Raw genomic sequence first — 18,455 nt, forward strand, 5'->3', positions numbered from 1 at the left:
GCTGTTGAGCAAGTCCCAATACTGTACCTGGTGTTTGTAAAAACTTGCTACTATGCAAGTCATCTTGAAAACATTCTTCTTCGAAATGTTGGCTACATATTATGTGTTTTTTCTCTGGCCAGAGGTTGTATGGCAAATCCTCCCTCTTAGAGTTGGCAATCGAACGACAAACCCGTGGTGGATCATAAATCAGAAAGGTGAAATAACTAATTTATTTTTCACTTTTACCTGATGTATTACAGCATCCAACTGCCATGCATGTGGGCATTGTCACTTTAACAATAGCTATCGCGAATTTCAATGGTGAAGTCCTCTTCAAATCTGAAATTATTGTTGTTAGTTGCGGATGTGTCTCGTAGTTCTTATTGATTTTGCTTGTAAAGCCAGGAGAATGGCTCTAGGCTTATCGCAACGTGACGTCACTACCGGAGGATGTCAGGAATGAGGTGTTACTATTCTTTTAATTGTTTTAATGAACGCTAAATTCATTAAATCACCACAAACATATTAGTTTAGGTATAGATAATGAGACGACAAGTAGTGCCCATCAGCTCAGCAGAGCTTTGACTTTTTTTTTTCCTGTGTTTTGTTTTTCTAAATTTTGTAGCCCTAGCACAGTGTTAGGCAACGCTGGTCATCCAGTGCTACTGTCCTGCAGCATCCATCCCTTCTTCAACACACCTGAAACAAACAAATGGTTAATGGCCAGGCCTCTGCTAAAATTATGCCAAGGAGGTAATTTGACCTTTTGCGTCGGGTGTGCTGGAGCAGGGATGCATGCAAAAGCTACAGGATATTGGCACTCTCAGACCAGCATTGCCTACTCATGGCCTAAAATTAAAATATCTGGATAATCTGATACAATCTGTAACTGAATTCCTTTTGTCTCTCTACACGAATAAAACATTTTGGATAATAATCTAGGTAATTAATTTTGTGGGGTGTTTTTTTTTTTGTCGGGGGGTGATTGTACATGTTGTGCAGCAGATTGGAGGATTTGAGCTGTGCCCATAAAACACCTGCCAAAACCTCTCTGCCAGTGCCAAAAAAAAAGATTCTGATGGAAGCTGTGTAGTGCGTAGGGCAGCATCTTAAATAACATGAAAAAAGGCAAATCACTGGAGAATACCTCAGTACACAGAAATAAAAAAAATTGATCCTGCAACTAGTAGCAATCGTGTTTTCAACTCTAGGAGACAAAACTTTAACCCTGATGATGTCAGGAATCTCCCCAAACAAGGTCTATTAACCCCTATATCCAATTTGGGAATGTAGGGAATGATTATACTTTCATCAGTCCTGATTTAAAAAAAGGCTGCTATAAATGCTGCTAGAAGAGCAGAACAACATCCCACAGCAGTGTGTGATCAAGCTGGTGACCAATACACACAGAAGATGACCATTATGGAAGAGGGGGTAGAAAAATAAATAAAACAAAAGTTGAACAAGCAGTTTGGCACCATCAGAGGACCATGCAAGTATTTCTTTATTGACTTTCAACTCAAATTGTGACAAAATCATTTTACGGATAAATGTGCCACAATTTAAAATAAAATGTCTTTCCAACAGCATATGCCTACAACACAGGAACAATCCAACACACACTAATTTATTGACTCTCATATTGAAGTTTATAAACTCCTATCCAAAAGTATAAATTATTAATTTATAAGCTTTAGGTTGGTAAATGACAATTATGACTAGTTAGGGATTATCAGCATGGTCACAAAAAGCCCATGGAAAAATTATAAACAAAATAAAACAGTCAAATTTTGATAGATCAAAAGGGGTGTTAAACTGATTAAAAGAATTGCATCAGATAGACTGCTTTGTTAGACACAAGGTTAATATCGCAAAAAAAAAGGAAAAAAAAGTAGATAGATATGGAAACATACATAAAGTACTGTTGACTCAAATGGAGCTAAATGCTGAGCATGACTTGAAACCAGTGAAACCAAAGGGCACATTTGGGAGAGTAAAAGCACTTAGAAGAGATTGAGGAGAAAGCTCTTACTTTAGTTAAGTGGCCACTGATGGAACATAAGTCCACCAAAGGCAACAGTCAGGCTGGAGGTGAAATGAAATACTGAACCTAAAAGCAGCTGAAGGAGACCTTAGGTTTTCCAACATTTTAGACGTTTTTTTTCCCCAATGTTCAATCCATTTCACACAACAATAACTGGGCTGGTAAGTGTTCTTACTCCTCTTTGATAAGCTTCAGCTTAAAAATAGAGAATGGACCAATATATGCCCAATTACCCAGGCAATTAGGGATATAGTGGCATTTACAAAATAAAAGAGACTCATGTTAAGCTAATGTCAAGTTCCCCCACTGTGTTCTACTAAGAGGCTCTTGCTGTATCATCAATACACTACTGACTCTTTTCAGGCATCACATTTTCATCTTTTATGATCAACTGAAAATAAACAGTTTTATGAATTTGCCTCAAGTATAGATACTAAATATAAAGACATACTGCGCTTTGGTGTTGCTTCGTTCCACTTGAGAAAGGAATCAATCAATAATGGGTATTGTATTTAGTTATACCTTTCCACACAATTATTGTATGAGAGCAGTGCGGTGTGCTATTCCAGCCTTAATGGTTTAGCAGAATTGGGTACATTTCTATGGTTTTAAATCAGTCCTTCACATTTATTTATAGAAACATTTGATTTATCAAAATAGGTCAAAATTGTTGTCTGTTAAAAATTTAAGGTAGATGCTTCTATTTTTAGAATTATAATCATGGCTTCAAGTAAAGATCAGCACAACAATCAATGAGAACTTCGAACCAAACTAAAAAAATTGTTTCATAAAACCTGAAACCAAACATTTTCTAATTAAACAAGAAAAAAAGGACATCACAAACAATGACTGTTCAGGATATCTAAACTGATTCAAGTCTAAAATATAGCTAAGTTTTAGTCTCTCAAAAGCCCAAAATGGCTTTCTCAACATTCTACTAATGTTTTAATACCTACTTTAGACAGAAAGGAAGGAAAATCAGCCTTGATCCATCCACTTTTAGAACAGGAGTACCTTACAGAGTTGGATGTGAGCTTTAACTCCCATGGAATCAGCCTGAAGCTCAGCTCATTTCCCACCTCCTTGGCCCCTAGAATCAATACTGTAAAAACTGTTCATCTACCAAAGTCTAACAATGTTATATCTAGCCAAAGAGCAATATATCTACTCAAAATAAGTCCAATAATCTGCCATAGAGAGGCTGCTCAGTGACGCAGTGCTTCGTGCTACTGCTTTTTCGCAAGAAGATTCCGGATTCGATTCCGGGCCCACGGAATCGAACTCCTATGGGAGTTTGCATGTTCTCCCATAGCATGGGTGGGTTCTCTCCTGGTACCCCGCTTCCTCCCACAGTCCAAAAACCATGACTGTTAGGTTAATTGGCCTCTCTAAATTCTCCTTAGGTGTGAGAGTGAATGGCTGTTTGTCTCTGTGTTGCCCTGCGATGGACTGGCGAACTGTCCAAGGTGAACCCTGCTTCTCACGCATAGACTGCCAGGAGATAGGCACCTGCACCCCTCGCGAACTCAGCTGAGATAAACATGATGGAAAATGGATGGATCTGCCTGTGCAGTAAGATGATTGCACTTTGTAAGAAAGCCAGTTTTGAGAATTTCTATCATAATTTGGACAAGTCTTACTGCACTGGAAGCTTATTGCACCTATTTTGAGTAGAATCTTCTCAAAGAAGATGGACACTACAGAATCTGCTCTTGCTTAGTGTATCAAAAAGACTTTTTGGCTAGGGATAAGATTGTAATAATGTTAAATAGACAATTTTTGCAGCAAAGATAGTTTCTACTCCAACAGCAGCTCTGTCTGCGGAAACTCACATACTATCAAATTGTACTGGCCCACTCAAAGGGGGCTCCACATTGAATGCGCTGTGAAACTTATTCAGTGGTATTTCATGCTCTGCGCAACAATGCTCTGCTGAATAACAAAGAGCAAGTGAGGTGCAGGCAACTTGGTACTGCACTCATGTTGAGCTAAAACTTATTTAACCTTGGCCATGCTTTGACTTGAGAGATATCAATGCAGTCAATAGGGACAGGATATCTATCAAGCTGATGGAAAATGATGCAAGTCATTAGTTTGTTTATAAACACAAAATTTCACAATCAGGTTGAAATGTAATCAGATTAAAAAAAGCTGATAATTTATTGTACTGATTATATGGACAGAAGTGATTTAAATAAATCTGCAGATCGAACTAAAAATGCGTCATTTTTAACATACTGAAGAGAATATTATGATAGCGAATTTGTGAGGAAATATATCATTTTGACGCATTAACTGCAGCTGTCTGTATCCGGAAAACTTGGCCCTTTCAAGCATTTAGATGCATGCCGGCCATTTATTTTGATTACTTATGTTGATGTAAGCATAACTATTGTTGAAACAGAAGTACATTGTAAACTCCCCATCATCAAAAATATCACTCTCTTATGTTTTCCTCTTGTTCTCTGACTCACTATACAAGCCTAGCTTCTACTGAGGGTTTAACCCCAACGTATTGCAGATAAAATGTAGCCATTTTATAGAGGGTCGTTATTGCTGTTTTCAGTCTAGGTTTAAACAAAGTCAACTGCATTCTCTAAAACACTGTGATGGAGTATCAAAATTGTGGAGGAAAACATCATTTAATCAATGAAAACCTACATGATTTAATTCAATGCTTGATCAAAGTTCAGTCTAAGCAATTCAAGTACCAATACTTAGAACGAAAGAACCAATCAGAGATGGTCTTGGAACAATATAAAAGATATGCATACTAAAACAACAATTAAAAAGAATAAGTCAACTATTTTATATTTGAAGAAAAATCCCTGAGATAAAATCCCTTAACAATCGATTGTTTTAGTCATAATTTCTGTCTGAGGTTTTTTTTTTTTTTTTGTTTTTTTTTTTTTTACATATTATCTTTAATTAAATAAAATATTTCATTATATTATTTAAACCTATGTAATCATAAGTGACTTCAGCAAACCAAAACAATTCTACATTTGTCATATTTTGGATATTCTGTCACTTTTGAGATTAATAAGATTTTTGATTTAACTTCTACAAGGAAATTTGAAAGGACCAAGGTAAAAGTTCATTTTTGTAGGTGAAAAGTTAAATCTGGTAAAGGTAGTAATTTATAGGGCATTTCATTTCCACTAATAAAACATATAAAACATCTATATAAAAGTAAAGTAGCACTTAAATCTTTTTGCACAGTAAGCACAAAGTAGAAACACTTAAAATTAACAATAAACTGAATGGGATGACTACAGTTTGTTCACAAAGAAAATGTTCTCCAAGCTAGTGGATAACTTTATATGTGGCCCACACATCATTGCCCCCAAGAGAATAAAACCTACATAATGTATTAGGTTCTTATCTCGGCCATAATAGCTTCTATTGTAAACGTTGTTTGGAGCCATTTTAAAGGACACACCTGTCAGCTATCAAACCACAGTCTGCAGCCCACATACTCAAAGAGTCATGCAAGATGTATGAGAGACTTGGTGAGGGGGTGTATGAGTGTGTCCTCGTTACACCATCAAAGGCTTTTGGTAACTGCCGCAAGGCTCCACCATCAGCAATCCGAGAGAGGAACTGGCTTCCTCTCCAATTATGATTTCCCCACCTCTACTGAGGGTCAGGTGGTCCTTTCTCAATAAGGGCGGAAGGAGGAGAGTGGCAGGACGGAACGGGAAGAAAAACTTAGTCGATTGCAGCCATTTGTGGAAATGAAAGGGAATTCCTAATATAGTCTTGGCTGTGAATAGTGAACTGGCTTGGATTGTGAGCTGCTCATTTTGGGTTGGCTGAATGGTAACTGTGACTGCAATGCTGTCTGTTGGACAAAAATACAGACACTGTTCCAAAAACCATCATCTCTAGATACAGAAAAATACAATCAAGATGTTTCTCTTTTTAGTAAGAATAATAACATTTGGCATAATTTAAAAACCTTAAAATTTGTTTGTCTATCGCTCGAAAAGCCTTCCTATTTTAGCTGCATGTTTACCGGACATTTGATTTCTCACTTTAGGTCGAAAGGAAAGGATTCAACCACACATGATTTGGTGATAGACATAACATGGCTTCTATTTTTCCTTTGAATCTGCACCACTTGGAGAAAAAGAAATATATACTATAATAATAATCATCATACTGATCACTACTCTGTAAACAGTAAACGTTCCTACAATTTGGATTTTAAACAGAAAGAAATTTTGAGACTTTGTTTTTCTGACTTTCTAAGTGTCAAAATCCATCCTGACACATTTTTAAATAGACTCTGGTAGAAAAACTCCCACAAATCTTAAAGAGACATTATGTATGTTTTTACTGAAAATATCCTTTTTTATTTGACCTTTTACGACTAAAACATTGTTTGATGAGCAGACTGACACCTCAGTGGTTCAACGCCCATGCATCTATAAGCCTGCAGCCTTTCCCTGAATTTACTTCAGGTCCGAAGTTCCCACACTGTTCAGCAGATGTGATGTCAAGCCCATCCATGTTGAATTGCTTTAATCTAGCATTGTTTTAATCTAGCAAAAAATCGTTACTACCTGCCAGGTAGTGTAGCAGAGACAAGGTGGGAAGCGTTATATTAAAGGTGGAGATCCAGAGGAGATCGTCTTCCAGCTCAACAAAGACAGCAATGGCGACTCCACTTAACATAAAGAATGTAAGTTGCTTCACTGAAACTACCCATAATGCACTAGAAGTTTTCTGTATCCCAACTAGAAGACTGATTTTCTCAAACCCCAAAATGCCATTTTCTTTTGAGGACAATCAAAATGGTTGTACCATCTATAGCAAAGTGACTAATCTTAATTTTGTGGCTTCAAAATAAAAATATTACCCACAGACAGCTTGTTCAAGACAAACTAATTAGTTTTTTATTTATTGAAGACTGATTATTGAGAGGTCCAGATGGAAACATCTGTGTAAAAAAAAAAAAAAAAAAAAAAAGCTGAAATGTTGATGCAATCAGCTGGTTTAATTTAGATAGGAAACTTTGAACCACTTTGACTGCATGATCTAGTGAATAGTCTGGAAAGTTCCTTCAGATGACGTGCTTTGAACCGGCGCTATATAAATAAACTGAATTGAACTGAAATGTGCATCTTCTGCCAAATAACAAATTACGTGAAATCCAACAATATTCAACATAAAGCACAAGAAAGAGACCTAAAAGTTTCCATAACTGTGGAGGAGATCTATGCAAACATAAACATAACAACAAAACAAACAACGGCAACAATATGGAGTGTGTACGTCAACTATTTTAACCTTTATTTGGTTTGGCGGCAACAACAAAACCATAGCCTTTGACACAGTTTCAAAATAAAAAAATATATATTGTGTAATTTAACAAACTCACCTTCTACTCAAGACAGCAGCAGCCTATAGTTTTTAACACAAATAGATGCATGAACAATGCCTTGTTTTATCTCTTTTTGAAAGGTGAGGGTCACAGCAGAGTAAAAACAAGGTACTCACACTTTACATATATTATTCCCATATACAGTATTTTGTGTAAATATTTATAAACCACTTTATAAATAAATATCTATCAACCTCTAATTTATATTCTTGTGCAAATGTTTCTATCAATGCACTTTAAATCAAGAGGACTTGTTTACATCAAGATATAGTTTTTGACTTGCTATCACTGCAGTTTGGCCAGTGCCATACAGAAACATTTATTTATTTATGTTTTTTCGATATTCACCAAATGGCTCATTGATATCTTCTATGAATCCTGAAAAAAAAAAAAATCTAAATTAAGAATAAACTGCAAATGCAGCCCAATAAATCAACCTCAAAAAAAAAAAAAGACTATTCTGTTATGTTGGAGCTCTATTAGGATATTTTAAAGGTTACTTTCTGTTTAATGAGCTTTTCCACATTGTGAAAATTATACAGGATCTGCACATTTGCTCTATTTCATCTAATTTTCACCTCAAATCCATCTGTACGAAGAAAAAAAAAAGGAAAAAGAAAAACAAAAGCATAACAGTTGACTTGATTATTTTGGTGTTTCCCTTTTTTGTTCTTACATTGACCAGACAGCATAGCTACAGAAGGGAAATCTACTACAAATGGATACAGAGAGAATTGATTCATCAATAATCAACTCAAACCTCTAATTTTTCAAGTGGTCATCATTGTAGTTTTCGCAGTCATAGCAAAGAGAGTGCAATGACCCTTAAATATGTACAGTGTAGGAAGGAATGTATGGTTTTCAAAATGCAGCATTTCATGTTCATCATTTCCAAATATCTATTTCCTACAAAATATTTTAGGCACATGAGCAGAACAACGTCTACTGCAAAACAGCTGCATGAAAGAATTTTTGTAGCAACTCAGGATAAAACATCTAAATGTTAGACAGATGAGGGTAGCAGAGCACATATTTAAGCTACATGAATCAGGAATGTTGTCCTTAAAAATTAAGGTTTACCAAATCTTGGCTAAAAACAAAGTCACACTTATTTCCAAAGTGAGGAAGAAAAATTGAAGCTGACTTCTTAACTGCTTTTCAACTTAAAAAAAAAAATCATTTTTTTATGCAGAAGGTGTTTTGCCTCCTAGAGGTCAGAAACCACCTGCTGCAGCTTCAAACCAAGGAACACGCTGCTTGAGCTGCACAGAGCAGCACTAGGTGAGCCATAATCTTAACGGGAGTGATGTGCTCTCGTGTCTGCCTGATATAACAAACACCTTACAAAAAGAACCACTGTGTGAACACAGTGGTCAAAATGTTATAACTAAGGAGTGTCTTTTATTGAATACATCGATTATTCTTTTACAGGAATCATCTGATCGGGGCTGAAAATTGAATAATTTTGTTCATTCATGATGAGAATCAAAATTAATTTTAAGTTTTCACTTGTTTAAATCTCCGTATGCAGCCCCAATCCATGACTTTAAATCCACCAACTCTTTAACCATTTTGACATGTTTAAACTAAGATAATAATCTTTTGGGAGGGATATTAGTTAACATACCAACACAAGCTAGAGAATGATTGTAACATCAAAGGACAGGGAGACATACCACATCTTTAAAAGTATTGGCAGAATACCTCTAAATTTAATCCAGCTATTTGGCTTTAGACATCACTTAGCTATTACTAAATGGGCTGCGCTAAATTTTAAACACTGTAAGAATACAGTTAAAGTCAGAGGTTTGTTAGTGATCAGCTAAGAGGCTCGGTTGGAGCTCTGGAGGAGCTGCACAGACGTCCAGCTCAGGTTGGAAAAATCTGTTTACAGTCTGGGCTTTATATAAGAGGAAATAAAAATGTTCTTTATGGTAAAAAGCAACAAACAGTTTAGAGACTATAAACAACTAAGTAGAAAAAAGGGCAAACACAGGAAGAATGAGGCCTCAGCATAAGAGACCAGGATTGAACATTCTAGCCCACAAGCAAAACCCACCGTCTGGCAGGACACACCCTAAATTCACCATACCAACCATGGATGACAGATGGTAGGGGGGACAGTAAAGCTCTTTACAGTTTAGGGGCAGATGGAGGGAGGTAAATACAGCAATACAACCAAGTTGAGGAGGGAAAAGATTTTAGACTTGGGGCAGTTCACCGACTAGAAGGTCATAGACCCTAAACTGGAAAACTGATGGCATTTCCATGTAGATCTAAGTATTCTTTAAATGGCATTAAGGCCCAGCAAGACCAGACCTTAACTCAATAAAGATTGTGGCATGAATTAAATTATGTTTAGAGACAATCTCCAATCAGAAGACTGGGTGTAAGTTATTCTGCAGAGAACAACAGGCACAATCTTGAGTCTCTAACTGTATAAGACTGATAGAGACAAACCTTAAATGATATGCAGCTCTAATTGCAGCAAATGTTTTACTCTACAAAGTATTGACTCAGGAGGGCTGAGTGCAAATGCACTCAACACTTCATATTTCCTCCAGTTCACCATTATGCCCCCCTTTGTATCTGTTAGTTCATTCGTTCAATGGTTGTTACACTATGAAATATGAAGAAAGGTTGAAGGACAGAAATATTTTCGCTACGTACCACAGTCTGTATTAATAAACCAACTGTGACAACACAGTCATCAAGGTAAATGAAGTGAAAGCAAAGATAAACTTTAGTCTTTAAGAAATTACAAGTATCAGACTAAAAAGATTGGAGTGTGGTAAAGCACTCTAATTGTATTATTAGTTATCTGCTTTTTGCTAAACTATTAATATTTTTAACTAGGCATGAGCGAAATCAAATCAGTTTTAGTTTGTTTTACCGTTCACAAACCTTGCAGATAAAAATATGTAAGCTTATTATTTTTGATGTTTCATGAATCTTTTCCATTTTATTGCATTAAAAGAGTGTCGGTAAAACCCCCATAAAGTGCTATTAAGAGGACTACTTAAAGCACAGTTTAACAGATAATATCAATTTTTAAACTTCTACCACCATCTTTGACACAGTCATCATCACTCAAACACCCAAAAAAAAGTTAAACAGCCTCGAGTCCTTGTATTTAGAAAAATGTATTTTTCTTTTTTATCCGATAAAAAAATTATGGAAATTAATCAGATATATCTAGAATCAATAAATTTTTTAAGGCGCTAATCTCAACAGTCAGACCAGTGCTAGATGAAGGAAAAACCAACTGACACCAATATCTTTAATTCCTCTTCTACATAAAACAAATTTGAGTAAAAAATGCTATTTTCCTCAACGACTAAATAAAGAAGCATAAACAGTCATTGTCGTTTACTGTAATATTCATTAGCAGCTGTTGTCATGGTTACTTTTAGTGTTTTTATAATGTAAAATATCAATAAAGAACTTTATACTGTATTTTGGGCATTAATAAATGGATGACAAGACAAATGATGAAAACCTCACAAGTACAAATGAGAGTTTGACAGGTATTAAGGTCACATTAGATATCAGATGATGTATAATCTTCCATACTGAAATTTTGTTTTCCCACTTGGCCTGATCTGGCAGAAATAAAGTATTTGTTTTAATGTAAAGGCGCGTGTAAGCCTCTTTGATGCACTATAATAAAATCCATCACAGAAAGCCCATCTCTCATTAATATTCTCTGTCTAGACACTGTATTCGTCTCCTTGAAAAGCCCAGTCACCATTTTTTCTCTGAGCAAGCCACATTATTAGATTCACCTGAACCCTTGACAAAACACAAGCCTCTTTTCAGCTCTTCAACTGAAAATTAACAAACAGGAATCTTAACCCCATTAATAAAGCGGCCGGTCCCTCAGATGGAGCATGAGTTTGCTCTTTTTCTTGGTTTAGGCTCCCCAAAATCCTTTTCATCTGCACCACAGTGGCTGAAAGAGCACATAGTCTGTGAAAGTCTGCGCATGCCCAAGCGAAACACACTGTTCGACAGACTATAAATGACACAGTTGCAGAAGCTATTGCTAATAGCCAGCCACGTGGTGATGAAGGACAGGGCGGGGATATCTAACACATGGGAACTCTCTAGAAGAAAATATATAATGTAAGGAAGCCAAAGCATGTAGAAAACACTTGTGATTCGGAATAACACCATCGCATAGCGTCGATCTGGTCCATGACCTCCATGGTGCCCACTTCCGTTCCCCTCTCCGGGCTCCATCTCTTGGCTGGGGAATCGTGCTCTCCGTTCGCTGATCTCTCTGTTGTGTTGTTGGCAGATACGAAAGATGTGGTAATAGGTAAAACACACAACAAGAGCAGCGGGTGCATAAAGAAAGCACACCACAAAGCCTGTGAATATGGCCGAGGTGGGCCAAGAATGAGCACACCATGCAAATATATCCCCATGATATCCTGGCTTACCCCAACCAAAGAAAGAGGGCAAGAAAACCAGGCTGGAATAGACCCAAATGAGGGCGATGCAACCTCGCAGCCGGCATGGTGTCACTAGTTGGTTGTATGATAGCGGTTTAGTTATGGCTAGGTAGCGATCCACACTGATGCAGGCCAAACAAGCCATTGAGACACTCTTCAGAACAGAGATGACGTAGCTGAAAACCTGGCACGTGATTGGTTCCTGGACACCTGCCGGGTAGTGTAGCAGAGACAAGGTGGGAACAAGGCAACTGAGACCAACCAGCAAGTCAGCATAGGCCATAGTCTGGATGAAGTAGCTTGTAGTGTAGTGATGCAGCAAAGGCGCACAGTGAAACACAAAAATCACCGTCAGGTTACCGACAATAATAAGGGCTGTCAAGAGCACGATGACTGCAGTCTCCAAAATACAAGCCTCCACACCTTCCTTAAACCCCAATCCTAAAGGACAGGAGTGGTTGGAGACCCAACCACGAAGCACATCTCCATTGCTGCTGTTGGCAGTGAGCATGGGATCGGTTGTCAGTTCAGAGTGGTTCATTTTCTTGCTGTAGTTGGGTCAGCTGTGAGATTTGCCACCCATAAGGAAGTTGACTTGAGAGTGGAGAACCGCTGTGCACCTCTGGTTCTTCCCTTCTCAGTTCAAAAAACGTATTATTCTCTTAGGCACACTCATGCTTTTGCTTAGCAGACCCTCATAGCTGCATCTCTATAACTGAACACCGACAGGAAGAAAATCCGTACAGTCTGTGCGACACGACGGCAACTTATTTGCCTCTTCTTTTAAACAATACATGGCTGGTGGGAGCAGTTGATGGACATCTTTGGGGTAGGAAAAATTATTTCACCTAATGTGGGGTATTATTATTCCCCACTACCAGCATCGCTCAATGAGGCGAGTTTCCCTGCTGGTTCAGTGTCTGGGTCCACGGCCTCGTTGCATGATTTTAATGAGAGCAGCCACCAGGAGGCTGGAGATTTTAAGCCCTCACCACAGGGGCAGAGAGCAGAGAGGATGTGCGGAAGGAAACCACACAAGGTTAAGGGACGAAACTCTAAGCAATGCTTCCTCCTGTCGATACTCTTCCAAACCAAAAAAAAAAAGAAAAAAATATTATCAAGAATTATTTAGAAACCTTATATGCAATACAAAGTTTCAGCTTGTGGTGGGTGATTGAACAGTAGTCCCTTATTTTGGTGGTCCTCTTGTCAGCGTCTGGAGCCCATGTATGCCCAGCTATTGTCTAAATCAAAACACAGACAGGCTACAATAACAGGGAGATGTCCGCAGGAGATATTATCACAGCTCTTTCAGCTCATGTGGCTGTGTGGGGACAATCTGTTTATAAGGCATCTCTAGTATTTGGTCAGACAATGCGTGGCAAAACATCTCTGTCATTCAGAAAAGGGTTTAAATCCAAAAGTACAAGCTTGCCTCTCAGTTTTACTGGACTGCAAGTTGCCAAAACAAAATAAAAAGCGTAAACATCCAGGAACAGATAAATGTGTTAAATGTCAGAATCCAATGCAGGTTGGTCAAAGGACACTCTAGGAGCAACGAGAGGCCAGCTGATGAACTCAGTGCTCCACTCACTTCCACTCCTCAGCAATTCCTGTGGCCACACGTGCAGAGAGAGGTTTCAGGATCAATCAGCAGTCTCTCCAGGTATCCAATAAACTTGTTACTGGCATATTACCTTTTGCTCAAGTACTTGATGCTACCGTAGCTTCACTAACTACTCCTCTAAAGAGAGCATTCAAGTTGAAATGTGCATGATCCTTTTTCTTTTAATCCACGTTTGGTACATGTTTCACTCGGACCAAAACCCTGGAAGATCAACAAAAGGAAGGGAGGGGGAGGATCCACTCTAGCAGCAAAGCAAGATAAAGTCCCAGTTGGAGTCCCAGTTTAAAGCGCTGTCTGTTGCAAAAAGCCCCCTTTGCCACAGCCAACAAAGCAATCTATGTTTTAGTTTTTTTTGTAAACAAATAAATCCTTGGATCCTGGAATAGAGAAAATGAGAAAGCAAAGCATTTATCCAAAGAAACAAGCAAAATAAAAAGGATGACTGCACTGATGGAGATGAGTTAAAACTGCAACGAGGGAAGAGAGGGGACGAGGAGTCCCTCAGCCCTGGTGCAGTGAGGAGAGATGCTGCGACTGGCTTACACTTCCCTCCCTCCCAACACAATCTCTCTAGCTCGCTCACTCAAGTCTCTCTCTCTCTCTATCTTTCCACACACACACGCAACCCCCCAACACACACACACACACACACACCCAAACAAAGCCCTCCCTCCTCCCAGATCACCCCGCCTTCTCCCCTCCTGGCTGCACCTGAGGCTCCCTGAAACATTATCCCATCTCTCAGACTGGCTGTTTCCCCAGAGGTAAATTTAGATACATTTCCTATTTACATATCACTTATCACTCTCAGTCCATTTTCTATTAACTAACCCCCACCCCCCTTTCCCTCCCCTTTTCTTGCTCCACCTGTTTTTCCATCCTTTTTTAGTTCAGCCCAGCAGGTTCTAATCTTCAATCACTTCATTCTAATGTAACGACGAAATAAATAGTACCAAAAAAAAAAAGGTATAATCCCATCCAACTGTAAACCTAAACTATCTGCACGGTTTTATCCACCTGTCATCTAAGAAAAATCACAGTTGGACTGAAGGGTCCTTTAGGTCACTGCCTTTACACCACATTTAACCAAAACCTTAGCACAGTTATGTCTGGCCCTTGGTTACAGTTGCCAGGCACTTTGGCCAGTTGGGAGTATCCTCTGGCTAGCAGATGATAAAAAGGATAAAGTGGAAGCAAATTGGCTAAGCAGAGGTCCAGATGGAGAAAAAGAGCATTACAGACAGGAAATCATATCTTAACTGGGAATATTTTGGATTTAAGTGTAACAATAAAAAAAAATGGATCTCAATCATTTATAATACAATATCACAAGTTGAAAAAAGGTAAATAAAAAAATAAAGAGTTTGGGTTTTCTTTTTTTTTTTCAAATAATTTTGACCTTTCGAAAAAGTAAATCAGTGTTCTGTGTGAAAAAAACAAAAAACAAAACCAACACACTTATTGGAGGCTACGTCTGCATGAATTACTATATCAGTACAGCATTGGATGAGGTGTTGCTCTCAGAACGTCCGTCAGCTTCTCTGCACCAGTAGCCCTGACTTCTGCCATCTTCCTTCTGACAAAACTCAATAGATTAGATTGATAGATTAGAAGAATATTTTTGTTTTTATTCTACTTGAAAAACAATATTAAGGAGTATTAAATTAATGGCAACTCTACCCACTGTGAGTAAGTTCACTTATTGAGAAAATTGGTTCCTATTTTCTCAATTAATTGCCAACAAAAACGTTGCAGTTTTAATGTTAATTTCTATCCATTCATATTTCTGTGTCCATTTAGTGGTCAAGTGAATCGAGGTAAACAGTGTATAGATATAATATAAATAAAAAACAAAGGCAGATGAAAACATAATGATAAATTTATCCTCTTAAGCCTTTACTTCATTCATTTTGGTTTTTATTTCAAATGTGAAAAACAAGCTTTGTAATTGCAGTAATTTACCAAATTATTTGGGGTTTTTTTTTCATTAGATGCAATGAGGCTTACAAAATATAAAAGTATTAACATTCATTTGAGTGGTGCTCCAAAATCCTGTGCTTGTGTTGCTCACTAAATTGCTAGTGCTACAAGTGGAAAAAAAATTAAATTTGATGGAGGAAATTCCTTTTATTTGCTAAAGCTTCAACCAGATACAACAGTTCCTGTTTATGTATAGTAAATATATTACTAAGAAATATAAATCAGCATAAAATATAAGAATATGCCCTTTGCAACATTGAAAAAAAACATTTCCTATCTATTTTAAGCGCTGCTCTTCTTTATTAAACAAGTAACTTCAGGCATTCATTTAGAAGTATGCATTAGAAAACAGCACAGCAGCGTTAGACCTTCACTGAGAGAGAGTAATGAGATTGAATGTTAATTCATGTTTATGGAGCTAAAATTAGATAACCTACTGCATAAAAAAAACGAAAGAAAAGAAGTGAGAAAGGGAGAAAAACTAAAAGTTAAAGGCGATTGTGTGAAAAACTGAACAAACGTAGGTAAAACAGGTCTAGTGTATCTATGAAAAGAGCCGGTCTAAGGAGATCTCTCAGCACAGCGATCCTTACCTTTGGTGGTGGACAGACTGATGAAAAACATGACCAGAAGGCTACCGTTAATAATTCATTCTGCTCCCAAACAAAGCCAGCAGGGCCACTCGGAAACAAAGGTGGAGGCTGATTCACCTTTCGTTGCTTCTCAGCATCCCCCCCACCCTAGGGCTCCAACTGATTTCAGGCTCAATGTGTCTGTAAAAACGTATCATCTTATGGTAATTCATGTCCAAGCGTATTAATTCCAGACAGGATATTCACCCACCTGTTAAGACCCTTAACTAGAAGGCTGTTGTAAATGATCATATTACCGTATTTCCCAGACTATAAGCAGCTACTTCCCTCCCTCCCACACTTTAAACCCTGCGGGTTAGAGGAGGGTGCAGCTTTCCTGTTGATTTTTCCATTGCCTGTCTATAAGAGTTTAAGATCTATCAAAATGTCTACATTTATGTGAAGAAGTAGCATAAAAATGCATACTTAAAAAGATTTTCCTTATTTTATTTAGCTATGCATAAAAAACAAGACACAACTGTAAAAAGATGCGCTCAACTGAGAAGTGAAACTCTAGAAAATGTTCCAACTTATGGGTTGTCTTTGTGTTTTTATAAGCTGCCCTTTTCTTTATTATTATTATTTACTATCAAGAGGCTTTTGCCACGTTTTTGATTTAATGCAAATGTTTCGGCCTTTTAATTCCAACAATTTGTTTTAACCTATTAAAGCTCACTGATGTATTGGATTATTTACGGTGGCTCTGTATCTTTTTATAAGAGTTGCATGTTTGTCCATTTGCCTTGACTGAATAAAAAACAATCCTCTCTACATACAGTAAACCTTATGCTCACACATTTAAAAAAACAATGCATAAAAGGTCAAGGATTTAAATATATAATTGCCTGAAGTGCCTGGTAATTGAGTTAATAATTAATGAAGCATATGCATTAAATAATCAAGTTCTAATCCCAATCCTTACACAAAACTCTGGTTTTAGTCATTTTTGATAATTTACAACAAAAAAGAAAATGCTGTGTATCTGCATTGCGGATTAAAACAGCTAAATATTCACAAAGCTGTGAGAGTTCAGTCCATATGTGACTGAGACGCGCAAATGTTGTGACCAGAGAAGATGCTGGAGGCTGGATCTTCCTAATCTGACCTGTCATAACCGTGTCAGAGGAGCTAAGAGGCTATGCTAATTTACCCACACTGGATGAAAACGTCACTGTACTGCAGCACATTTACAGTCATAGCAAATGTCTTCAATGCTGTTTAAAAACACATTCTTATAGCATGTTAACTTTCATACACAGTGCGATGAAAAGTAATAAGCTACCAGGAGGATGTTTCTCTTTTTGCCTTCTTTTCAACAATTAAATGTTTAAGATTCTCAAAATGTAAGGGCAGGATAAGATAGTGAAAATAGAGTATTACAATATTCCAATTAAACTCCAATTAAACCTATGTGGCTCTGTATGAAAACTTTCACCTTTAATACATTATTAACTTACAGTGATTCACATATTCTTCTAAAATTTTTCACATTTTTACAAATTTGAAATGTTCTTCTAAATATTTTAAATTACACAGGTGATTTTAAAACATTTTTATGCTTTACTTGTATGTGTTATTCTTAATTTGCTCATTTATGCAATAGACCCTAAAAGAACCAGTTAATTCCTTTTTTTTTTGGCCAAGCTTTGTGAATTGGAGCATAGGGGAGCTATGTGAAGAATTATTCAGACATTAGAAGAGCGGTTATGCTGTTAATAGACCCATTTTGCACAGAGGCTATAATGGAGATGGTGTTGCTGAGCTGTGGAGCCGCAGTGCAGCTGGTCCCTTCAGATATCAGAATGGGAATGAGCTATAGAGGAGGTTGTGTGTACTTTTTCAGTATAAGAGGCTGTGATTGACAAGACTTTGGACCTTTAAAAAGTTTTTTCTCCCCATTCATGAATGAGGAAAAAAGCTTACTGTGCTAGGACTTGCGAGCAAGCTAGAGTTACAATGTTTATGTATGTGCAGACTGCATGTTTGAGTAGAGCTAAACTATAAATTCACCTAAAGAGTGAAAACCTTGTGTCAATGTCAAAAATGCGAACCCTGAAGAACATCAGGCACTGCTTGCACTGCATCTTTCTAATTGCAATAAATGGGTGGTGAGGCTTTAAGCAATCCACAAGGTCAGACTGACATGCAGACAACATGATATAAACATCTACAGGGGGTAATATCATAACACATTGATTTTACAGAATGCCCCTAGGAAAGAAAACATCTGATGTAATGAGAAAGACTGAAAATGGTTTTACATCCACTAAGGAGTATGAAGGACTGAGGGTTGTAAGATGAAATATCTGGAGCAGTAAAGTACTGTATGTCTTATTTGGATTTG

At 37.5% G+C, this 18,455-nt stretch overlaps 2 protein-coding genes across 2 annotated transcripts in view; both read right to left on the minus strand.

Moving 5' to 3' along the window:
* rabgap1l (RAB GTPase activating protein 1-like) overlaps positions 1-18,455 on the minus strand; it is a 132,668-nt gene that overhangs the window by 51,678 nt on the left and 62,535 nt on the right. The gene's annotated exons all lie outside the window — the stretch shown is intronic.
* Positions 7,295-14,046, minus strand: gpr52 (G protein-coupled receptor 52). The gene has a single exon (XM_038286227.1). It carries the CDS (start codon positions 12,411-12,413, stop codon positions 11,295-11,297), a length of 1,119 nt encoding a protein of 372 aa, XP_038142155.1. The 5' UTR covers positions 12,414-14,046; the 3' UTR covers positions 7,295-11,294.

Source organism: Cyprinodon tularosa, unplaced genomic scaffold, assembly GCF_016077235.1.
Source record: "Cyprinodon tularosa strain WSP-4 unplaced genomic scaffold, ASM1607723v1 ctg106, whole genome shotgun sequence".
Lineage (NCBI taxonomy): Eukaryota > Metazoa > Chordata > Actinopteri > Cyprinodontiformes > Cyprinodontidae > Cyprinodon > Cyprinodon tularosa.

Coding starts and splice junctions, on each gene's coding strand:
- gpr52 (XM_038286227.1), bottom strand. CDS start 12,413: ATGAACCACTCTGAACTGACAACCGATCCCATGCTCACTGCCAACAGC.